Below are 26,133 nucleotides of genomic sequence, written 5' to 3' on the forward strand. Positions count from 1 at the left end.
CTCTTGTTTGTAGTTATTTTTGTTCGATTCAAACTTGATATGCGTATTCAATTTAAGTTTCACTCGTTTTAAGATTTATTTATTCATTTAAATTAATATCTATTGTATGTTTGTTTGCATTGATTGTTTGTTTAATTTCTGTTAGTTTTGAGTTTCATTTATACTTCAATGGCAAAATATTTTTTTTCGTTTTAAGCTTGATTTTCATATTCAATCTAAGCATTACTCGCTTTTAGATTTATTTATTCATTTATATTATTACTTGTTGTATGTTTTTTGCTATGATTGTTTATTTACTTTCTGTTCGTTTTGGGTTCATTTATTCTTTAATAGTAATTTCTGGTCGTTTTGGGTTTTAATTTTAACAGTTATTTTTATATGCTGAGCTTAATTTTAAAATGGCCTTTACTTTTCTTTGAAAAAATTATTTTTCGGAAAGTTTTTTTGATCAATATGAAGAAAAACCAAACCTTGGAGAGGATGGAATCTCAACAGAGATATAAAAGTCATTCTCCACTTTATTATACCAATTGAAAGAGCTGCTTGTTGACATAAAGTCAATAAGAGAATTCTCCAAAAGACTGATGATCTTCATAATTACACCGGTATATAAAGAGGATGACAAGGGGGTCTGCTCGAACTACCAATATACATAACTAATAGACCAAGCGATGGAGATTTTTTGTATAATGGTCCTCAGCCTCTTCAAGGACACCCGAAACAAACTCACAAGATCCGAACAGCCAGGTTTCAGGCATTCTAAAGCTTGTCAAAAACATATCCTTAGGAGAGTTTAAAAACAGAATTTAACGTTGATTCATGTGTTAAGCAGGGGTGCCTTCTTTCACCAGCTCTCTTCGGCTTCATATTAAACTAGGTAATGGCGAAATCGCATTACAACTACAAAGGATTTGTCGTCGGTCGGAGAGAAGACAAGATGAGAAAAAAACTCGAAAAGCATACTGGAGATGGAGAGAAGAAGACCCGATTGCCTTATCTTGCTTTGCGCTTATGAAACCTGGCCTTTAAAGTTAAAAAAACCGATCTTTGGTATTCAGCGTATTCGAAAGTATTTGACCATCCCTGCATGAGGCATATACTATGAGTCAGCTGATGGTTTAATATCTCAACCATAGAGGTTCGAAGATGATGTGCCCAGAAATCCTCCTCTCAACAATCATAAAAAAATGGTGACTGGAATTTCTGGGACACACACTAAAATGGCCACCTGAAACAATATCCTGGGAAGTGCTCATCTGGAAACAAGGGCCAGGTGTCCGGGTGAGCTATCTCTGGCTGGAATTCAAGAACGATCTGAATCCTTGAAATAGCTTCCACCAACAGAAACGTCGTTATAATAACTACTACCACTACTACTACTAATAATAACTCACCGCAGCAACAAGCCGCCAGAGGCCAAAAGAGCTAAGCACGCTCCTACTCTATCCAAATCTATTCAAAACCTCCCTCCCTCCCAGGAAGTTCCTATTTCCCTTAAATCTTTCCTTATGAAATCTTCCCACCCCAACTGCGGACGACCTGTTTTCCGTTAGCCCTTGATGGTTAATCGAAAAGGACAATCTGTCATCCTTCATCTGCAGAACGTACCCAGGCCGTCTCAACCTTTCTCTCATCACAGCCCTAGAAAGCGGGATTGAACCGCACTTTTCATACAGCCTACAGTCTGAAATACGGTCAGTCAGTCGGGTAACCAGAACAATCCGTAAGCAATTTCTTTGGAAAACATTTACCAATTGTTCATCTGCTTTTCGGAGTGCCCATGTTTAGAACCATATTTGACCACTGTCATCACTGTAGCTTCCAATATTCTTATCTTGGTTCGCAGACATATTTTCCTGTTCTTCCGAATATTTTTCAACTGTGAAAAAATACCCTGAGCCTTGGAGGAAAATGAAAAAGTTTGTGATACCTTGGATGTGAACGTTGATCTGTTTTGTGAGGAAGAATTAGCGAAAGTACTAAAAGGATTAAAAAGTAATAAGGATCCAGGTGCTGAAAGTGTGGTAAATGAGCTTCCTAAATATGGTTTCTCTGAGGTTAGAAATAAGTTACTGAAAATTATGAATATAATTTGAAAAAGGGGAAGTGCCTAACTATTTTATTAAACCCTTAATTAAACCACTGATAAGAAAGGTGATAAGAGTGAGTGTCGTAATTATCGAGGTATTAGTCTGGTCTCTGTAGGTAGCAAATTACTTAGTAATATGATACTTTTTAGACCGAGAGATGCTGTAGAGAAAGAGACGAACAGTGCGGTTTTAGAAAAGGCAGAGGATGTGTCGACCAAATTTTCACTCTTAGGTTAATAATTGAGAAGTGCCTTAATTTTCAAACAAATTTGGTCCTCAGTTTTATAGACTATGAGCAAGCATTTGATCCTGTTGATAGAAGAGCTTTAGAAAAGGTCTTATCCGTGTATGGTATGCCAGACAAATACATTAAAGTGGTTAGTCAATAAGAGAATAACTACACTGCTGCGGTTAAAGTAAGAAATGAGGTTCGCAGCTGGTTTTGTATCAAATCAGGTGTTAAGAAGGTTTGTGTTCTATCCCCCTTTATATGAATCATTTTGATGGACTTTGTCTTACGGAGCACAGGAAAGGCAATGGGAGACCACGGAATATTAAGGGGAGGAAAAACTATTCTGAACTTAGATTATGCTGATGATTTACGCATCCTAGAGGAAAGTGCGAGCAAAATGAATGAACTTTTAGAGGTATTGCGAGTTCAGGTTGCTAGAATAGCTTTGAAAATAAATGTTAAGAAGACCAAGTCACTAAGGCTAGGAATAAGTGATAATGAAAAGATGATGTTCGGTGTAACGAAGAGATTGATCAGGTGGGTAGCTTCACTTACCTTGGTAGTATTCTTAGTAAAGACAGTGGGAGCAGTGAAGATGATAAAGTAGAATAGCAAAGGCTCAGGATGTTTTTTATCACAGTTAAAAAAAAGTTTGGAAGAATAGGAAGATAAGTCTACAGACCAAGATTAGAATATTGGGAGGTACAGTGATGACAATGGTCAAATATGGCTCTGAAGCACGGGCGCTCTGAAAAACGAATAAAGATTTACTAGATGTTTTCCAGAGATATTGCCTACGGACTGATCTGGATATCCGGCTTACTGAAATACTGACCGTATTTCAAACAGTAGACTATACGAAAAATGTGGTTAAATTCCGCTTTCTAGGGCTATAATCAAAGAAAGGTTGAGATGACTAGGGCACGTTCTGCGGATGAAGGATGACAGATTGCCGAAGAGTGTCCTTTTCGGCCAGCCGTCTAGGGATAAACGGAAGGCTGGTAGTTCTTGTCTGGGGTGGGAGAATGTCATAAAGTAATATTTAAAGGAAATGGAAACTTCCTGGGGGGGGGGTCGTGTTAATATTTATTTATTCATTTACATTTATATCTGTTGTATGTTTGTTTGCATTGGTTGTTTATTCAATTTCTGTTCGTTTTAAGTTTCATTTATACTTCAATAGCAAAACATATTTTTTCGTTTTAAGCTTGGTTTTTATATTCAATCTAAGCATTATTCGCTTTAAGATCTATTTGTTTATTTATATTATTACTTGTTGTATGTTTTTTTATGATCGCTTATTTAATATACCTAGGAAACGGCCATGTCCGTTTCCTAGGTATCCTCCTAGATGAAAATTTATCTTTTAAACACCATATTGATTTGATTAAAATGAAGGTATGCAGAAACCTTGGTATTCTAAGAAAACTAAAACACATTTTTCCAGGACTAATTCTAAGAATCCTATTTCATAGCTTAATTCATTCTTATATTTCCTATTGTTGAGTCATATGGATGTCTACTTTCCCTTCTTTTCTCAAACCGCTTTCGAATACTTATGATAAATCTATAAATCTTATCCAGGATGTAAATCGTTCGGCAACTAAACCGTTACTTGATATTAAAAAAAATTATATTCTTTCCTGTGCTTCTTTCGCTTTTCTTCAGCTCCCTGGTGATATTCCTAGGTCCCTTATATTTACGTCTTCTTTTGTATCTGATCGGTCAAATTATCAACTCCGTAGTCATCTAAATATCCAAATTTCCCATACACCAACAATAAGATCCGATTTTAATCCTCTTGTTGCGTGTCATTTGACATGGAACACCCTTCCCGATTCGGCTCGAGAATGCCACTCGTTTGGCACCTTCAAAAGACTAAGACTAGTAAAAAAATATTTGTTTTCATGTGATTAATTTTCTTTACTTTTGCCAGCTGCCAATAGTTTTTTTTTTTTTTTTTTTTTTTTTTTTTTTTTTTTTTTTTTATAGACGTTGTGATTCACTGTAGTTTGATAAAGTTTATTTAGTGAACTCTCCTTTTTTTTATAGATGTTGTGATTCACTGTAGTTTGATAAAGCTTATTTAGTGAACTCTCCTTATCTTTTTTTCTTTCGTTTTATGAAGCCAATGCTTTACATGTTAAAAGTTCAAATGCTTATGTTTATATGTTTAAATATTAATGTTATGTTTGTATTGTTTAAATCTTAACCGTTTAAATGTTTAATGTTTATTTGATCTTTTCATAATCCCCCTCCTACAGGTCATGGAGCCTTTGTAGGGATTTGTAGATTGTTATGTAATTATTTTACTGGTATATGGAAAATAAATCTAAATCTATCTATCTAATCTAAAAATCTATCTATCTAATATCTGTTCGTTTCTGGTTATTCTTAATAAATGTTTATTCTCTTTTAGTAATTAATTAAAAAAACTTCTTCCTCAAAATAAGTTTTTCAAAGAAAAGTAAAGAACTCCATTAAGCAAAAAATGAAAAAAAAAAAATCAAATAATATACTAAGCGTGAAACTACCACAAATCAGCATCGATAAATAAATGAAACCCAAACGAACAGAAATTACAATAAATAACAGTCAAACTCAAAACGAGCAGAAATTAACATAAGTTGGGCGCAAAACCCCTATTCCTTCCCAAGGCCAGATCAAAATTTGCACTTTACTGAAAAAAAAATAAATGTTTTTACTTTTATAACTTTAATAAATACAACAATATTAACATTTTGATTACTAAATATCACTTTATGTATATTAAACTGACAATGCGCATTCTTTTGTATTTTTTCAGTAAAGTGCAAATTTTGTTCTGGTCTTAGGAAGGCATAGGGGTTTTGCGCCCAACCTATGTTAATTTCTGCTCGTTTTGAGTTTGACTCGGTTATTTATTGTTATTTCGGTTCGTTTTGGGTTTCATTTATTGATGCTGGTTTTTGGTAGTTTCACGCTTGGTAGATTATTGGATTTTATTTTTGCTCATTTTTGTTTAATGGACTTCTTTACTTTTCTTTGAAAAAAATATTTTGTGGAAAAAGTTTTTTTAATTAATTTCTGTTCGTTTTATATTGACATAGTCTTTTCAGGGAAAAAGAAAATAACACTTTAAATCTTTTCTTTTTTTTAGATTTTGTAGTTTGGTCTGCTATTTGTATGCTGTAGAAAAATTTTCAGTAATTCTTAACAACATACACCCTTTTAAAGATCTGGATACAAATAGTATTGTTTAATTTAGTTTCATACCTTCTCTAGTTGACCTGAAATGGAAAACTTGATACCATTCGCAAAAAGATCTGTTTGCTTTCTTTGATAAATTGGATACACTTACGCTATTTTGATTTGGTTAAATTACAAGAGCAGAATTAGCCCCGAAAGTTTGAACATAATACAATCAATCGTTCTTGGGATATTTCTGAGATGCCTTATTGGGAATTAGCATTATCACAGTGAATTTTTATTTAATCTTATTGCAACATTTTGTTTTTAAAAATAATGGTCAAATAGGTGGGTGGGAGTGGAAGGAGGATCAGTTGCCCTCCAATCACTTTCTACTATTAAAAAGGACATCAGCCCTTTCTATTTCCAATCAAATGAGCCGCTTTTGAAGTTCCCTTGACAACTCCTTCAATACGAAGTGCCCTGGTCTAAACAACAAAAAAAAACAACAAAAAATATCACTAATCACTTTCGACTATTAAAAAAGGCACTAGACCTTTGAATGTCAAATCGAATGAGCCCTTTTTTGAAGTTTCTACGACAACGCCTTCAGTAAAAACCTTATATGACCCAAGGGCATAAATTAAAACCCTTGCCCTGAGGGCTGTGGGGGAGTGTCCTCCTCAAAAATATATTTGCTATATAGAAATTAACTACGCTGAACAAAAAGGCTATCTCAAAATTTTTAGTTTTGGCGGCTTGGGGGGGGGGCTAGTTGCCCTCCAATCACTTTCGACTATTAAAAAGGGCACTAGCCCTTTGAATTTCCACTCGAATGAGCCCCTTTTGAAGTTTCTACGACAACGTCTTCTATAAAAACCTTATATGCCCCCAGGGCATAACTTAAAACCCTTGCCCTAAGGGTTGTGGGGGAGTGTCCTCCTCAAAAACATATTTTCTATCTGGAAATCAACTAGCCTACGCTGAAAAAAATGGCTATCTCAAATTTTGATTGGATGTGTTTGGGAGAATGATGGGCGTGGGGGGGACTAGTTGCCCTCCAATCACTTTCGACTATTAAAAAGGGCACTATCCCTTTGAAATTTCCAATCGAATGAGCCTGTTTTGAAGTTTCCACGACAACGCCTTCTATAAAAACCTTACATGCCCCCAGGGCATAACTTAAAGCCCTTGCTCTGACGGTTGTGGGGGAGTGGCCTCCTCAAAAATATATTTTCTATCTGGAAATCAACTACGGTGAACACAATGGCTAGCTCAAAATTTTGATTGGATGGGTTGGGGGGAACGGTGGGCGTGGGGGGGGGGCTTGTTGCCTTTCATTAAAAACTTTATATGCCACCAGGGAATAACTTACAACCCTCACCCTGAGGGCTATGGGGAGAGGGGTTGTCACCTTTAAAGACCTAATTTCCAAAACTTTCAACTACGTTGAATAAAATGGCCATCTAAACATTTTGATTGGATGTCTTTGGGGAAAAGGTGGGCGTAAGAGGGGGGTTAGTTGCCCTCAAATCAATTTCGACTATTAAAAAGGGTACTGGTCCTTTGAATTTCAAATTGAATGAGCCCTTTTTCAATTTTCTAATACAAAGATTTCAATAAAAACCTTATATGCCCCCAAGGCATAACTTATAATCCTTGCGCTGAGGGTTGAGGAGGAGTGTCCCCCTCAAATATATATTTTCTATATGGAAATCAACTACGCTGAACAAAACGGCTATCTCAAAATTTTATTGGATGTTTTTGGGGGGCTGATGGACGTGGGGGTGGCTAGTTGCCCTCCAATCACTTTCGACTATTAAAAACGAAACTAGCCCTTTGAGTTTCCAATTGAATGAGCGCTTTTTCAAGTTTCTACGACAAAGATTTCACTAAAAAACCTTATATGCCCCCAGGGCATAACTTATAATCCTTGCCCTGAGGGTTGTGGGGGAGTGTCCTATAAAGAAAGAAAAACGAGCAAAAATGGGGTTTTTATAGGCCAAATGAAGATACTGAAAAAACAAAGCGAATATTTCGAGAGGACAAACGCCTCTCTTCTTCAGCGCGAAACGAATTGATTCCTTTAATTTGTCAGTTGCTCGCTAGTATCCGTCTATGGCAGTTCATGTTTTTTTGGATTTTGTGCAAATCGCGGATATTGGCGAATAACTCGCTTTTATGGTTGTTGGGTAGTTGGTTTTAATTCTTTTAATTTTTGGCTTTTATTGATCCATCGTTTCGTTTAGCGCTGAAAAAGAGAGACGTTTTTAATTTCGAAAAATTCGCTTTGTTTTTTCATTATCGTCATTTTGCCAATAAAAAAACCAATTTTGCTAGGTTTTCCTTCTTTATTTTATGTAAGGCCAATTTTGTTTAAGAAATTATCTTCGTCATGCTTATGGGGAGTGTCCTCCTCAAAAATATATTTTCTATATGGAAATTAACTACGCTGAACAAAATGGCTCTCTCAAGATTTTTATTGGATGTGTTTGGGGGAAGGATGGGCGTGGGCGGGGGGGGGGGCTAGCTGCCCTCAAATCACTTTCAACTATTAAAAAGGGCACTAGCCCTTTAAATTTCCAATCGAATCAGTGTTTTTTGAAGTTTCTACGACAATGCCTTATTTAAAAACCTAATGGGCCCCCAGGTCATAACTTAAAACCCTTGCCCTGAGGGCTCTGGGGGAGTGTCCTTCTCAAAAACATATTTTCTATTGGGAAATCAACTACGCTGAACAAAATGGCTATCTCAAAATTTGATTGGATGTGTTTGGGGAAATGATGGGCGTGGGGGGGGCTAGTTGCCCTTCAATCACTCTCGACTATTAAAAAGGATACTAGCCCTTTGAATTTAAAATTGAATGAGCCTTTTTTGAAGTTTCTACGAAAACGCCTTCTATAAAAACCTTATATGCCCCCAGGGCATAACTTAAAACACTTGCCCCGAGAGTTTTGGGGGAGTGTCCTCCTCAAAAACATATTTTCTATCAGGAAATCGACTACGCTGAACGAAATGGCTATCTCAAAATTTTGATTGGATGTGTTTGGGGGAATGATGGGCGTGGGGGGGCTAGTTGCCCTCCAATCAATTTTGACTATGAAAAATGGCACTAGAACTCTCAATTTCCAATCGAATGAGCCCCTTTTGAAGTTTCTACAACGACCCCTTCCATATGAAGTGCCCTGCTCTAAAGGAAAAAATAATAAATAGTACATTGTGCCAACATCGTTCTTATATGCCCTCAGGGCATAGCTTAAAACCCTTGTCCTGAGGATTGTGGGTGAGTGTCCTCCTCAAAAACATATTTTCTATCTGGAAATCAATTAGCCTAACCAAAATCGCTAGCGCTAACCAAAATCACTAGGCAACGCTAGCGTGCTGCCTATGATTTCTGGTCGTTTTGAGTTTGAATTTTAACAGGTATTTGTATCTGCTGAGCTTAAGTTTAAAATGGCCTTCACTTTTCTTAGGAAAACTTATTTTTCGGAAAGTTTTTTTAATTAATTTTTGTTCATTTTGGATTGCAAAAAGTTTCTAGGGTATAAAAATTCCTTATTTCAAAATCGAAATTAAAAAAAAAATCAAAAGTTCATCAAAGTATCAAAACTGGTATCAAAGTAACAATATCAAAGTGAAAAAAGTTTGCCCCCTTTGAAAACAGCCCCCTCTGAGGTTTATACAACGACCTCTTCTATTTGAAGCGCCTCTGGGAAAGAATATGGAGTGTGGGGGGAGGGTAGCTACCCTCCGATCACTTTTTACTGTTAAAAAGTGAATTACAACTTTCCAATCAAATGAGCCCTCTATGAAGTTTATACGAGTATCTCTTCCATATTAACCATAAATGCCCCCAGGGCATAACTTACAACGCCTACTCTCGAGCCCTAGGGGGGAAGGGCTGTGTCGACATTGGAGTTTTTGTTGTCTGAACTTTGAACTATTTTTAGCAAAATTTCTACCTCAAAATTTTCATCTGATGCATTTAGGGCGTGGAGGGAGGGGCAGCTAGTTGCCCTTCAATCTCCTTTGACTCTTAAAAAGTGAACGAGAACTTTCAATTTCCAGTCAAATGAACCCTCTCCGAAGTTTATACGAGCATCCCTTCTATAAAAACGATATTTGCCCCCAGAGCCCTGGGGGGGGGGGGGTTGCGTCGACACAAGAGTTTTTCTTATATGACCTTTGAGTTATTTTTAATGAAACGGGTTTTTTAAAAAATTTATCGGACAGGCGTGGGGAAAAAAGGGTGAATGGGCGGGGGGGGCTAGTTGCCCTCGGATATCTTTTGACTCTTAAAAAGTGAACTAGAAGTTTCAATTTCCAATCAAATGAGCCCTCTCTGGAGTTTATGCTAGCATTCCTTTCATAAGAAACACACACACCCCCAGGACAACACTTGCAACGCCTACTCCCTGGGCCCTGGGGGTTGTGTTGACACCGGAGTTTCTGTTATCTAGTTTTTGAATTTTTTTTTTTAAAATTGTTATCTCAAAATTTTTAGCGGATGGATTTGGGAAAAAAGGACGTGGGGGGGGGGTAGTTGCCCTTAAATCTCTTGACTCTTAAAATGTGAACTAGAACTTTAAATTTCTAATCAAATGAGCCCTCTAAGAAGTTTATACGAGTATCCCTTTCATAAGATTGGAGGGCACCTACCCCCCCCCCCCCCGCGCTCTTTTTTCCTTAAACTCATCCGATAAGAACTGTGAGATAGCCATTAAAAGAAAAATTGTCATTAAAAATAGTTCAAAGACAATATAACGAAAACTCCGAGGTGGAACAGCCCCCCAGGGCCCGAGGGCAGGCGTTGTAATTTATGCCCTGGGGGAATATATGGTTCTTATGGAAGGGATGTCCGTAAAACCTTCAGAGAGGGCTCATTTGATTGCAAATTAAAAGTTCTAGTTCAGTTTTTGAGAGTCAAAAGAGATTGGAGGGCAAATAGCCCCCCTTTTCACACGCCCCTTTTCCCTCAAATGCATCCAATAAAAATTTGAGATAGCCATTAAGTTGAAAATTGTTCAAAAGTCAAATAATAAAAACTCAGGCGTCAACACAACCCCCAGGGCCCAGGGGTAGGCGTTGTAAATTATGCCTGGGGCATATATGGTTCTTATGAAAGGGATGCTCGTATAAACTTCAGAGATGACTCATTTGATCAGCAATTAATATCATTATACATCAAATATTCAGTTTAATTTACTAGTTCTTTCCAAGATTGTTCAAGACAATTATAGTTTCACTACAAACAAGTGTCTGGATACTGCCCCCTTCTGTAACTGTAAAAACCTAAAGCCTGCTGCGTCATTGGCGCTCCACTGACTATGACTATGACAAAATGGCTATCTCAAAATTTTTAGTTTTGGGGGCGTGGGGGGGGGGGCTAGTTGCCCTCCAATCACTTTCAACTATTAAAAAGGGCACTAGCCCTTTGAATTTCGAATGAGCGCTTTTTGAAGTTTCTGCAACAACATCTTCTATAAAAAACCTTATATGGCCCCAGGGAATAACTTAAAACACTTGCCCTAAGGATCGTGGGGGGGAGTGTCCTCTTCAAATACATATTTTCTATCTGGAAATCAACCAGCCTACGCTGAACAAAATGGCTATCTCAAATTTTGATTGGATGTGTTTGGGGGAATGATGGGCGTGGGGGGGGGGACTAGTTGCCCTCCAATAACTTTCGACTATTAAAAAGGGCACTATCCCTTTGAAATTTCCAATCGAATGAGCCTGTTTTGAAGTTTCCACGACAACGCCTTCTATAAAAACCTTACATGCCCCCAGGGCATAACTTAAAGCCCTTGCTCTGACGGTTGTGGGGGAGTGTCCTCCTCAAAAATATATTTTCTATCTGGAAATCAACTACGGTGAACACAATGGCTAGCTCAAAATTTTGATTGGATGTGTTTGGGGGAACGGTGGGCGTGGGGGGGGGGGGGGCTTGTTGCCTTTCATTAAAAACTTTATGTGCCACCAGGGAATAACTTACAACCCTCGCTCTGAGGGCTATGGGGAGAGGGGTTGTCATCCTTAAAGACCTAATTTAGAAAACTTTCAACTACGTTGAATAAAATGGCCATCTAAAAATTTTAATTGGATGTGTTTGGGGAAAAGGTGGGCGTAAGAGGGGGGTTAGTTGCCCTCAAATCACTTTCAACTATTAAAAAGGGCACTAGCCCTTTGAATTTCCAATCGAATGAGCTTTTTTTGAAGCTTCTATGACAACGCCTTCTTTAAAAACCTTATGGGCCCCCAGGGCATAACTTAAAACCCTTGCCCTGAGGGCTCTTGGGGAGTGTCCTCCTCAAAAACATGTTTTCTATTGGGAAATCAACTACGCTGAACAAAATGGCTATCTCAAAATTTGATTGGATGTGTTTGGGGAAATGATGGGCGTGGGGGGAGGGGGGATAGTTGCCCTTCAGTCACTTTCGACTATTAAAAAGGATACTAGCCCTTCAAATTTAAAATTGAATGAGCCTGTTTTGAAGTTTCTACGACAACGCCTTCTATAAAAACCTTGTATGCCCACAGGGCATAACTTAAAACACTTGCCCCGAGGGTTTTGGGGGAGTGTCCTCCTCAAAAACATATTTTCTATCAGGAAATCAACTACGCTGAACAAAAAGGCCACCTCAAAATTTTCATTGGATGTGTTCGGGGGAATGATGGGCGTGGGGGGGCTAGTTGCCCTCCAATCAATTTCGACTATGAAAAAGGGCACTAGAACTCTCAATTTCCAATCGAATGAGCCCCTTTTGAAGTTTCTACGACGACCCCTTCCATATGAAGTGCACCGCTCTAAAGTAAAAAAATAATAAATAGTGCATTGGGCCAACATCGTTCTTATATGCCCTCAGGGCATAGCTTAAAACCCTTGCCCTTAGGGTTGTGGGGGAGTGTCCTCCTCAAAAACATATTTTCTATCTGGAAATCAACTAGCCTAACCAAAATTGCTATCTCAAATATTTGATTGGATGTGTTTGGGGGAATGATGGGCGTGGGGGCTAGTTGCCCTCCAATCACTTTAGACTATTAAAAAGGGTACTAGCCCTTCGAATTTCATATCGAATGAGCCTTTTTCGAAGTTTCTACGACAACGCCTTCTATAAAAACCTAATTTGCCCCCGGGGCATAAATTAAAACCCTTGCCCTGAGGGCTGTGGGGGACTGTCCTCCTCAAAAACATATTTTCTATCTGGAAATCAACTACGCTGAACAAAATGGCTACCTCAAAATTTTGATTGGATGTGTTTGGGAGAATGATGGGCTAGGTGGAGGGGCTAGTTGCCCTCCAATCACTTTCGACTATTAAAAAGGGCACTAGAACTCTCAATTTCCAATCGAATGAGCCCCTTTTGAAGTTTCTACGTCGACCTCTTCCATATGAAGTGCCTAGGTCTAAAGGAAAAAAAATAAATAGTACATTGTGCCAACATCGTTCTTATATGCCCTCAGGGCATAACTTAAAACACTTGCCCCTAGGGATGTGGGGGAGCGTCCTCCACAAAAACATATTTTCTATCTGGAAATCAACTACGCTGAACAAAATGGCTATCTCAAAATTTTGATTGGATGTGTTTTGGGGATTGATGGGCGTGGGGGGGAGGCTAGTTGCCCTCAAATCACTTCCGACTATTAAAAAGGACACTAGCCACTATAATTTCCAATCGAATGAGCCCTTTTCGAAGTTTCAACGACAACTCCTTCGATATGAAATACCCAGGTATGGAGGGAAAAAAAACACATTGTGCCCACATCCTTCTTTACTTAGGCAGCGCTAGCGTGCTGCCTAGGATTTCTGGTCGTGTTGAGTTTAAATTTTAACAAGTATTTGTATCTGCTGAGCTTAAGTTTAAAATGGCCTTCAATTTTATTTGGAAAATTTTTTTTTCCGGAAGTTTTTTTTGAAATTAATTTTTGTTCGTTTTGGATTGCAAAAAGTTTCAAGGGTATAAAAATTCCTTATTTCAAAATCGAAATTAAAAAAAAAATCAAAAGTTCATCAAAGTATCAAAACTGGTATCAAAGTAACAATATCAAAGTGAAAAAAGTTTGCCCCCTTTGAAAACAGCCCCCTCTGAGGTTTATACAACGACCTCTTCTATATGAAGCGCCTCTGGGAAAAAATATGGAGTGTGGGGGGAAGGGAGCTGCCCTCTGATCACTTTTTACAGTTAAAAAGTGAATTACAACTTTCCAATCAAATGAGCCCTCTATGAAGTTTATACGAGTATCCCTTCCATAATAACCATATATGCCCCCAGGGCATAACTTACAACGCCTACTCTCGAGCCCTAGGGGGGAAGGGCTGTGTCGACATTGGAGTTTTTGTTGTCTGAACTTTGAACTATTTTTAGCAAAATTTCTACCTCAAAATTTTCATCTGATGCATTTAGGGCGTGGAGGGAGGGGCAGCTAGTTGCCCTTCAATCTCCTTTGACTCTTAAAAAGTGAACGAGAACTATCAATGAGCCCTCTCCGAAGTTTATACGAGCATCCCTTCTATAAAAACGATATTTGCCCCCAGAGCCCTGGGGGGGGGGGGGTTGCGTCGACACAAGAGTTTTTCTTATATGACCTTTGGATTATTTTTAATGAAACGGGTTTTTTAAAAAAATTATCGGACAGGCTTGGGGAAAAAAGGGTGTATGGGGGGGGGGGGGGGGCTAGTTGCCCTTGGATATCTTCTGACTCTTAAAAAGTGAACTAGAAGTTTTAATTTCCAATCAAATGAGCCCTCTCTGGAGTTTATGCTAGCATTCCTTTCATGAGAAACACACACACCCCCAGGACAACACTTACAACGCCTACTCCCTGGGCCCTGGGGGTTGTGTTGACACCGGAGTTTCTGTTATCTAGTTTTTGAATTTTTTTTTAGAAAATGGTTATCTCAAAATTTTTAGCTGATGGATTTGGGAAAAAAGGACGTGGGGGGGGGGTTAGTTGCCCTTAAATCCCTTGACTCCTAAAATGTGAACTAGAACTTTAAATTTCTAATCAAATGAGCCCTCTATGAAGTTTCTACGAGTATCCCTTTCATAAGAACCATATATGCCCCAGGGCACAACTTACAACGCCTGCCCTCGGGCCCTGGAGGTTGTATAGACACCTGATTTTTTCTATCTGACTTTTGAACAATTTTTAACTTAATTGCTAACTCAAAATTTTTATCGGATGCATCCGGGAAAAAGGGCGTGGGGGGGGGGGGTAGTTGCCCTCCGAACTCTTTTGACTCTTAAAAACTGAACTAGAACTTTCAATTTCCAATCGAATTAGCCCTGTCTGAAGTTTTTACGAGGATCCCTTCCATAAGAACCATATATTCCCCCAGGGCATTACTTACAAAGCCTGCCCTCGGGCCCTGGGGGGCTGTGTCGACCCCGGAGTTTTCGTTACATGGTCTTTGAACTGTTTTTTCAAAAATGGCTATCATAAAATTCTTATCAGATGGGTTTGAGAAAAAAGGGCGTGGAGGAGGGTGGGCCTACGTGCCCTCCAATCTCTTTTGACTCTTAAAAAGTGAACTAGAACTTTTAATTTCCAATCAAATTAGCCATCTTTGAAGTTTACTCGAGCATCTCTTCTATAAGAACCATATATGCCCTAGGGCATAACTTACAACGCCTGCCCCCGGGCCCTGGGGGGTTGTGTCGACACCGGAGCTTTTGTTATATGATCTTTGAACTATTAAAAAAAAGCTGTCTCAAAATGTTTATCGGATTCATTTGGGGAAAAAAGGCGGGGGGGGGGAGAGGGCTGGTTACCCTCCGATATCTTTTGATGCTTAAAAAGTGAATTGGAACTTTCAATTTTTAATCAATTGAGACCTCTCTGAATTTTATACGAGCATTCCTTCCATAAGAACCATATATGCCCCGAGGGTAGAACTTATAACCCTTGCCATGAAGACCTTGAGGAGGGGGGGGGTGTGTCATGCTCAAAGAAATAATTTCCGGAACTTTCAACTACGTTGAACAAAATGGCTATCTCAAAATTTTGATTGGATGCATTTGGGGAAAAGGTGGGCGTGAGAGAGTGATTAGTTACCCTCCAATCACTTTCGACTGTTAAAAAGACGACTAGCCCTTTGAATTTCCAATCAAATGAGCCCTTTTTAAAGTTTCTACGACAAAGCTTTCTACATAAAGCTTATATGCCCCCAGGATATAACTTACAACCCTTGCCCTGAGGGCTGTGGGGGAGTGTCCTCCTCAAAAACATAATTTCTATCTGAAAATCAACCACGTAGAAGAAAATGGCTATCCCAAAATTTTGATTGGATGTATTTGGGGAAATGGTGGGCATGGTAGTGGTGTTCGTTGCCTTCCAATCACTTTTGACCCTTAAAAAGCGCACTAGAACTCTTGATTTGAAATCGAATGAGCCCCCTTTGAAGTTTTTACGACAACCCCTTCCATATAAAGTTCCTCTTGGAAAATAAATAATGATAAAACATTGGAGCCGCAAACATATGCGTCGGGGTCTCACGAAGCATTGATCCAGTAATCCGAGCCTAGCTGAAGCTTGGAGAAAATCCAAATTTTGATACCATTTTTGGCTCCAGTCTATCCGTCTTCTCTCTGGCTGGGTTTCTGACATTCGTATTTCTACCAAAAGAAAGTTTGCAAGAGAACTATCTATCCACACGAACCAGATAATTGAAGAAACGTCCCAGCAAGCTTCTCTTTCCCAACCTTCTTTCTGGAGAAATGTATCAAGAGAACCTCCTAGCACCCTTCTATTTGCTCAAGCTATTCCTGATTATGAGGAAAATTCATATTTCTCTGCTGAATTTTCCCCGCCAGATGCCGACCTAGAGTCCGAATAAGCTTGATAAATTTCTGTCTAGTTGTCTAACCGACAATTTTATTGTTTCGGTTGATTCTGTACTGCGAGCAATCCAACGCCAAAAACGTAAGAAATCTTTTGGCATCGATAAAGTGAGCGCTCTTCACATTCTGCATGGAAGCGAGATGCTGGTAAATCATATTGCTCTTTTGGTCCACATCATTGTTACCCAAAGAGTTGTGCCTTCTTCTTTCTCGACAAGAGTTCTCACTCCAATTCCAAAGAAAGGTATACCAGTACTCGTTTTTCTGCCCCATAACGGTGGCTACTACTTTCTCTAAACTTTTCGAACTTCAGTTCAATGACTCTTTGAAACACAAAATAATATGTTCCACCTTACCAATTTGGATTCCAGCCACGTCTCGGTTGAGCCCACGCTTTGTCGGTTGTCGTGAATGCATTGATCGATACTGATGTATCAGGTGAAACCCTCGTGTTAGCCGGGCACGATGTTCGTAAAGCGTTCGAATATCTCATTTACGCCGCTATGCTACTCCATGCAGCAAAAAATGGAGTAAACCCTTCATATATCAGAGCCCTTCGAGACATGTATTCTCGTCTTAAAGTTCGCCTAATACTTCACCCATTATCTAAAGCTGACAGCTCTCAAGTCTACGCACCAACCCCAGATATGTTTGTCAACGTCGAAAGAGGTACCCGTCAAGGAGCTTTTTTTCCCCTTCACTCTTCAATAATGGAGTTCTTGATGCACAGTTAGCTGTTTCCACATCCTTCATCTTTGCCAATCTTGATTTATCTCTCGAATGTTATGCAGACGACATTCTGAATTTGAGCCGCACTTTCCAGCGCATTATCGGGATTTTCGCAACACTACAATCTGAGTATGCAAAACTAGATCTTCAGTTCAATGCTGAAAAGTCCAAAGCTGTATTCTTCAACTGGAAGCAATCGTCACCTGGGGCTCCTTAAAATAGTAGAATTAAGCCAGTAGATCATACCACCTACCTCGGTCTTCCTATTGGTTAGTCAATAATGCACACGCGACAACTATCAATTATTCACATTGAACGTAGAGTTGGGTTATCATATGCTTCTTTTGTAACGAATAATTTACGCTTCAACCGCCATGTTCTTTCGAAACTTTTTAACTCTGTCGGTCTACCATATTATCTGTGCATATCGCCGTTTTGGAAAATGCTCACAATATCTGATAAGTCAAAAATTCCTTCAGTCTTCTTCCGGTTCGCAAAATATCTTTTGCGTTTTCCCCCTTGGACCCGCAACTCTTATCTTTTTAGAAAATTCAGCATTGCTGACCCCATTATAGCTCTGCAGAAGCAGATCCGTGTTCATAATTCCCGTTTGACAAAGTTGAACCATCCTTGGTCGTCGGTACTGGCCCTATAGTTAAGATGTATTTGTTGTGTTTTTTAAGTGTTTTTTTTTTCGCTCTTAGTGTAATTGTTGCAATTTTAAACTAATTGATGATTTAGTCTCTTTTCGCATGAGTCCAATTTAAATGACACTGGTTATTCTTAGTTTTGGTGTCAATTTTTCCCTGATAGTATTTTGCGTATATTACTAATAACTTAACTGTCTATTAATTTTTCATTCTTTTAAGCATTTTGTTTTAAGTAAAGAAATAAAAATCCGTGATTGAATAATTTCCTTATTTCTGATATTTATATATATCGCACTAAATGAATCTTTTGTTGAGAGTGATCTGAATTCAAGACCAGCGGACGAAAGTGTCGTTTAATTGTTTTTACCATTTCTTGTCGTATTTATACTAGTTGATATTATTATCTACTGTATATTTTTAATTCACTGATGGTTATTTGGGTTATTTTTTTTTTTTACCAATTGCGGCATGTAACAATGATGCTCATATTGCTTATGTTTCTTCAGTCCTTGGGAGTGTAAAACGAAAAGATGTCAAGTACCTGCAGTTCCAGCGTTCGTCACTAAGTTTATTGTCACTGCTAAGTTTATTTGTGTTTCTCATTTTTTTTTTCTCTCTTTTTTCATTTATTGCTCCGTCTTTTCCTTGTTTTTTTTTTTTGTATGAAGGGTTTTCCAATAAATAACAATAACAATGATAATAAGCTTTATTATGCTTATTTGAAATAGAAATACGACTCGAAATAAAAGAGACTTGTAACATATCATAGGGATTATTTAACAATTCTTTCAAAATAGTGAAAATCTTACCTGATGTCTTCCTTCCCTTTCATTTTGTTGGAGGGCTTTCCGCTGAAAAAGTAAGCTAAATTAAAGACTGATATTCGGAAATATATTTAGTGGCTATCATTTGTTACGTTTCATTACTGTACTTTGCGCACATTGTGTTACATTTGTTGTAGTTATGCTTAAAATAGTCTCAGTTACTTTGAGTAACACTTCACTATTTCAAAAGCCTAAAATCAACTCATTAGTCGAGAGCTAAAAAGACTTGAATGAGAAACTTGTGCAATCTAGGAAACTCTGACCACTGTTGTCGTTTTAGGGAGCTGATAAGAGCAAGTGGCTTATTGATGTAGATTACTTGAAGTAACCTATGTAACATATTGATAGTGGCAAGTTTTTAAATTGGAAAAATATGTGAACAATGCCTAAAAGAAAGTTGGATGTACAATTAGTAAAAATATGGCATTAGCTTCAATATGATTGACTAGTCTATTCATATACTAGATTCAAAAAAAGTATTGTTGAAGAGGTGGTAAGAATTGCCGTTTTAAGGAGTGCAAAAGCTGGGAATAATAAGAAAGGTACTATTAAATTTCCATGGTCAAAAACCTTAGCCGGAGCTATACAACCTCGTCTCTTGAATACTCCACCTCATAACCCCCTTAGTAAATGAAGACTAAATTGAGCGTCTAAAAGAACATCTAACGAAAAAAATATGTTATTTAAATTTTTTCTGGCTAATAATGTTCTAATTCAGCGGTAGCGACCCACTGGACTATTGTAGGGGCGTTGAAATGGGAGACATCCGAATTTTACTCGGTCAGGTTTCCCCCCCCCCTCCTACCCAGGAATGTATTAATTGGTCATCGACTTTCGATAATGCCTACATCGCTTGAAATCTTCAAATGAACATGATCATAGATTCACTATTTAAAGCTGCATCTTAGTATAATAATCATTATTGTCGCAATTTCCTTTTAGAACCTTTTTTCAGGAGAAAATTTTGAAGGGTAGGTAAAACTCTGGTTTAGCCTCATACCACTGAAAGTTTTTTTTTCTTTTTTAAAAAAATTCTTTTTCACTACTTGGCAATCGATAATAATTTGAGGATTAAAAATACAAATTCAAGATCTGAAAAAAAGTCCTTTCTCCTAATCTCTATTCACTTTGTGTGCATTCCCTTTCCTTCAGTCCATTTAATATTTTTTTTTTTGGCTTTGGATTACTTTTAGAGTCTACTTATGATTCTATTAAATACGTTATTCGTAGTAGAGGAAGATCTTTTAATTTGTTCCGATATTTGTGACCTGGCCCATCTTTCTATAAATTTCCCTTTGTTGCTTGACAATGATGCAATAGTGCGCTCTCGTTCAAGTTTATATTTGTGGTACCAATATCGGAAGTCAAATTTCCATTTTGGATCTTTTTATACTGTTGAGATTTCCCACATACTTTCTATTAAATCTTGACACTTATACGATGGAGGGTGAATATCTATGCCAAAACACTTCTCAGATGGAGAGTCACCTGACACAGACACACTACAATTTACATGACTTATACCAGCAGCTCAGACTCCATGCGAGCGCAACATAAAAACAGGGTAAGCTAGTTGCTCAAAGTTTATGTTTTTGATGTCAAATTATTTGAAATTCCTCTCAATTTATTTTGTTGTTTTTTTTATAATGTTTTTTTACTCGGAAATGCAAATTTGAAATATCTGGGCTTGAGACATTAAAAAAAAACGTATCATCTTATCTGAAAAGAAAACCAAATTTTTACCTTCACTGTATATAGTTTCCTCTTTCTCACTGAGCGACTTAAGGTGCACACCTTTTCTGAAATCCACGTGGCCAATGAAACTACAGATTTTGGGGTAGGTATGATATTAAATGGCGGAGGTGCAGTCCCTCCCTCTTCAAAATAGCTAATCCATAAGCGACTACGCGCAAATTTCCACTCCGTATCTGCTTTTTCCTACAGCGTAAAAATATATTAACATGTCTTTATATGTTAACAAATTAAATTTAAAGGCTAATATACACATTTAACATAGATGATATATATTCAGACTAATCGACAATATGTCAATATAGAAGTGACAAAAAATATACGGTAAGTATTAATGATTAATCTGACAGGTTCCAATTCGTAAAACAATTACAATATATAATTTGAATTTCTCCACAAGCTCCATCACTTTTCTTTGTAGACTTTGTAAAAGTATTTTTTCAATTGAGCTTTTCAACTGGATTTTCTAATGTTTAACACAATTTATTAATAATGGGGGCACATTAAAGGTTACAAATGCTGATACTACCACCCTAGGGAATGTCTAAGTATCTGCTAGCATCAATCGGTGGCTTCAAAGGGGCCTCGAGACTATAATCATCCAATATTTTCTGGGCACCCTTTGCATCCATTTGGTTTCCAAATTTTTTTATTATATTGAAACGCTTGCCATGTGTTACGAACAGCTTACAAGGAAGCCGATAAACTGTCATTGCTTTGACAAAGTTTCATTTTCCTTGCGCAGTTGTCGTTTTGACCGAATTAAATTTTCAACAAGCAGTCATCGCTTTGATCAAATCAAATTTTCAAAAAATACTCACTTTGGCTATTTAAATTTTCTTTGCCGTGATGACTAAATTGGAACCTGCAATTTATCTGAATTCTTTCAATGTAAGTCAGTTTGGCTAGTGATCCTAAAGTTTTGTGAAATTGACCTAGGGGAAAAAAGTCCAGACATCAGCAAAGGTTGGTTGTACAAATTGTCCAGCGGGCCAACCTACAAAATTTATCAGGATTCGCAATGTTTGAAAATTGAACATCAATGCTGTGACGTGCTTTTTCCGAACGTTGCAAATCCTTGCACTTCTTGTATATTTTTAACTCCAAGGGAGCAGAGACATCTATCTCCTCTTTACTGTGAGTTTCATTGTTGAAACTCATTATTTTGCCAGTCAACTCTAAGCACAGTAAGTTTCAACTTATGCCTTTTCGTCTGACACTCCAAAAATTTGAAGGTCATCTAAATTCTATTTCATCAACCCATAAAAATGGTATTTGTCACCAATCCAGATTGGAAATCTGAGACATTTGGAAGAAAAAAATATGAAGGAAAAATACAAGGCTTTGACACCTTTTCAAAACTAGGGAATCTCTCTACATTCCTATTGCGACATTAATGTAAAAGTGAACTACCAACGCTACCGCTTACAGCTCATCACGACATGAGGCCAACAAAAGCTCCTTCTCTATTCAGCTATATTCTGAGTATCAATTTTTCTCCTCCTATCAAGCTCTCACTTCATGCAAACCTCTTTATCCAGCCCTTTTACAATCAACAAACGCTTCCCTGTCTATTACAGGGTGATCTGTGTTTCGTTTAATCTGAGCTGGATTACCAAAAAGTTTTTTTTACTGGATTACCTGTCTTCCCTCATTCGCATAACGTTATTCAGCCACCTCAAATGCCTTTTAACTACTGACCACCACAGTGGGATCGAACCAATCTTTTTGTACAGCTGATTTTGTGAGCAGATGATAATATAAATGAGAATATAAAAATATCCTTAGACAATTTGTCCAGAAAACTTATAGCATATTTTTATCAACTACTCGAAGTTGAGAAAAATTACAGAAAACCTCAACTTCTAACTTTACAAACCCATATTCAACATCTATATTACCAAAGCTGTTAGTATTGTAATTAAAACATAAATATATCTAACGAAAATTAAATAGGGATATTAAAATTAAACTGAGCAAAAGCTACTTTATGTTACTGAATCAAACCTAAAACAAACATTAGTCATTAAAAGCAAATACATTTATGAAGGAAGAAACCAAACCTAAAACAAACGGAAAATCAATGGTGAATGAAACGAAAAGAATTCACAAAGAAGAGCGAAATAACGCCCCCTCAAACACTCATAAAGACTAATGTTTCATCTGTGGTTTACTGAAAACTACATTTTGTTTCGCTTCAAATGCTACCAACTGATCTATCTGAAAGTCAAAACTTTAAATTAAATTTCGTAAGAGAAGAAGTAAATACCAAGCAGTTCATATATTAGTGTATCAAGGGGTAAATATCTTGATATTCCAGAAGGATGAGTAGCTGGGAAGAATCCAAAGAGCTCATCCATTCAAATACAAATTGTACTATTGTAATCAAAGGCTATTATAGCATTTCGTTTAAACGAATGTGTGAGGATGCTAAGCTGCCTAGTAGAGAAGCAGGATACCTCTGTTTAGTCCCCAGGTCCTGTCGTTTGGCCGTCAATTCCTCGATCTGGACCCTCCATTCCTGTTGTGTTGAACAAATATTCCTAGCAACATTAATGTTCGTAACCAAGCAAATCAAAGCAAAATTGTGAAGAAACTCGGTTGTTCTGACAAAATGAGGCATATTGTGGCTCGAAAAGATAAACTAGTAGTTCTTATGACCAACGAGCAATCTGCAGTAGCGGCAGTTGCTACCATACCGGATACATTTCAGATTTGAGCCAGGGTAGTTAAAACTGAATATGCCGGCATCATTGGTTGAGTTTTATTGGTTGGCTCAGTTGAATTTCAGATCAAAAGTTGACTTAGACCATGTTATAAACTACGGGATAAAGATTTAATATTGTTTGTTCCAGGTCATACTGCCTATCGAAAAGCCTAAGCAGTGTTACAATTGCGAAGACTTTGGACATTTCGCTAGAGACTGTAAAAACCCAGTGAAATGCAGTAAATGGGCGGTTGGTCACAGCAATCGTGAAAAGAGTTGCCATGTTCAACCGCTTACGTATGCAAATTGTGGTGGAAATAACCAAAACCATAGTTTAATCTTCTCCAAGCTCTAGAAATACTTACAGGTTCAAGGGCCCAGTGTCAAAAGTGAAAATGTGTCCGGCGATCGTTACAAGTTAAGTTCTTAAAGGTATAGTTTCTGTTTTTTGTCATAAAATTAATGGTGCCCAAAAAAAGCTAACAACTCTTAAGAATTTAGTTAATCATTATGATAGTCTTTGTTTAACTGAACACTTACTTAAAGCTGATAATGCTTCTATGCTGGAAGTTTCAGCGGGTCATTTATATTTTATTAGACCTGCTAAGAATACCGCAGGCCGTCCCTCTGGTGGTATAGCAGTTGTTGTAAATGTGAAGTCTATTTGTAGTTGTGTAGTGTCGAATGATCTATTTATCGCTGTTGATCTCGGTAGTGTTGTGATTTCTTGTGTTTATATGCCTACTAATAACCGAAATGCCGTTTCAAGCCGTAAATTTGCATTAACTTGTGCATCCCTGTCTAAGTATCTCCATAAATTTAAATCGTCTAATAAGTCACTCGTAGTATTGGGATTTTAACACAGACTTTAAAGATGATGCCGCACCCTTCACACAGATGCTTCTGTCATCACTACCTGATGACTTGTTTATTCTTCCAAAATCTAAGCAGTTTTCATTTGTGCATCACTCGTGTTCTACTTCTGATTGTGATTTTGTCCTTTCTAATGTTCCTGAGCTCCAGGGTGTCATGGTTGATGCAGCCGATGATATGCTAGCTTGGGTCCATTTGCATTTGCAGTTCCATCTGAATCTGTCTCTTCCGCAAATACATAAAAAGTCCAATTGGTTTTGGAAGGTGTTTTGGGATAATATTGACCCGCAACTTTATCAAAGTGTTCTGGATGCAATTCTTTCCAGAATCAGGCACCTAACCTGTCACGTTATTTCAGAAATAATCCACAGCAGCTTTGGAAGCAAGTATCAAAATTCCTTATTCTTCTTCTTAGAATTCTAATCCAATAGATGTAACTGCATGGGAAAGACACTTCTCCTCTTTCTTTTCTGATAGGCCTCCTCCTTTGAACACCATTCCGCCAGACCCTCCTTCTCCATTTATCTGAACTAAACAATAGCTGGAATTTCGTTCCTATAACGCCGTCGTCCGTTCTTACCCAGATTCGTCTACTTAAGAAAGGTAAGGCTCCTGGATCAGATGGGCTTCAACCTGAACGTCTGATGTATGGTACCGAATAGCTAGTTGAAAATATTGTGCTTGTCTTCCAGGCTTGCATTGCGTAGCAATACATACCCACTGCTTTACGTGAGGGTATTGTGACTTCCGTTCCCAAAAAGAATAAGGATCCTTTGTCATGTGATTCCTATCGTCAGATCACAGTTTGCTCAGTCATCGCGAAACTTTTTTAAAAGATCCTTCTACTAAAAATCTTGCATATGTGTGATCATAATGATTATAGGTTTGGTTTTCGTGTTGGCCTTGGCGTTGGAAACGCTCATTCCGTCTTCGTGTCTATTCTTGAAAAGCATGAGAAACTAAACTACTACTACTACTACTAACAACAACTCACCGCAGCACAAAGCCGCCTGAGGCCAACACAGCTACGCCCGCTCCTCCTCCACCCTAATCTATTCAAAGCCTCCCTTTTTACACCCACCCACGAAGTTCCCATTTCCTTTAAATCTTTCTTTATGCCGTCCTCCCACCCGAGACGAGGACGATCTGCTTTCTGTTTAGCCTTAAACGGTTAGCCGAAAGAACAATTTTCGGCAATCTGTCATTCTTCAGCCACACAATGTGTCCTAGCCACCTCGACCTTTCTTTCATTATGGCCCTAGAGAGTGGTATTGAACCCAGAACCATCCTTAAGCATTTTCTCTGGAAAATATCTAGTAAATCTTCATCTGCTTTTTGGAGCGTCCATACTTCAGAGCCATATTTGACTACTGTCATCACTGTAGATTCTAATATTCAAATCTTGGTTTACAGACTTATCTTCCTATTCTTCCAAACTTTTTTTAACTGTGAAAAAACACCCTGAGCCTTGGCTATTCTACTTTTGACATCTTCATTGCTCCCACCATCTTTATTAATATTATTACCGAGGTAAGTGAACCTACCAACCTGATCAATCTTTTTCATTACCCAACGTCACCTTTTCAACTTCACTTATTCCTAGCCTTAGTGACTTAGTCTGTAACATTAATTTTCAAACCTATTCTAGCACCCTGAACTCGCAAAACCTCTAAAACTTCATTCATTTTGCTCACACTTTCATCTAGGATGCTTAAAACATCAGCATAATTTAAGTCTAATAGAATTTTTCCTCCCCATTTGATTCCGTGGTCTCCCATTGCCTTCCTGTGCTCCTTAAGACAAAGTCCATCAAAATAATTTATATAAAGGGGGATAGAACACAGCCCTGCTTAACTTCTGATTTAATACAAAACCAACCTCTAACCTCACTCCTTACCTTAAACGCAACAGTCTTACTTTTGTACATAGCACTAATCACTTTAATGTGTTTGTCTGTTATACAATACAAGGATAAGACCTTTACTAAAGATCTTCTATCAACAGAGTCGAATGATTGCTTAAAATCTATAAAACTGGGGACTAAAGGTGTTTGGAAACTCAGGAACATCTCAATTGTTAACCTAAGAATGAAAATTTGGTTGACACATCCTCTACCTTTTCTAAAACTGCACTGTTCTTCTCTTAAAACTTTCTCTACGGCATCTCTCAGTCTAAAAAGTATCATATTACTAAGTAATTTACTACCTACATAGACCAGACTACTACCTCGATAATTACCACATTCACTTTTGTCACCTTTCTTATAA

At 37.8% G+C, this 26,133-nt stretch overlaps 1 protein-coding gene across 1 annotated transcript in view; it reads right to left on the reverse strand.

Moving 5' to 3' along the window:
• LOC148951733 (transient receptor potential-gamma protein-like) overlaps positions 1 to 26,133 on the reverse strand; it is a 325,562-nt gene that overhangs the window by 24,222 nt on the left and 275,207 nt on the right. Inside the window, exons 12-13 of the mRNA XM_089088658.1 lie at positions 20,278 to 20,472; positions 18,520 to 18,561 (exon numbers count right to left, since the gene is read on the reverse strand). Of these exons, the coding sequence (XP_088944784.1) occupies positions 18,520 to 18,561; positions 20,278 to 20,472 (237 nt within the window). The remainder of the gene's footprint in view (positions 1 to 18,519; positions 18,562 to 20,277; positions 20,473 to 26,133) is intronic.

This window comes from Artemia sp. Qi Xiang Cuo, chromosome 5 (assembly GCF_049724085.1).
Source record: "Artemia sp. Qi Xiang Cuo chromosome 5, ASM4972408v1, whole genome shotgun sequence".
NCBI lineage: Eukaryota > Metazoa > Arthropoda > Branchiopoda > Anostraca > Artemiidae > Artemia > Artemia sp. Qi Xiang Cuo.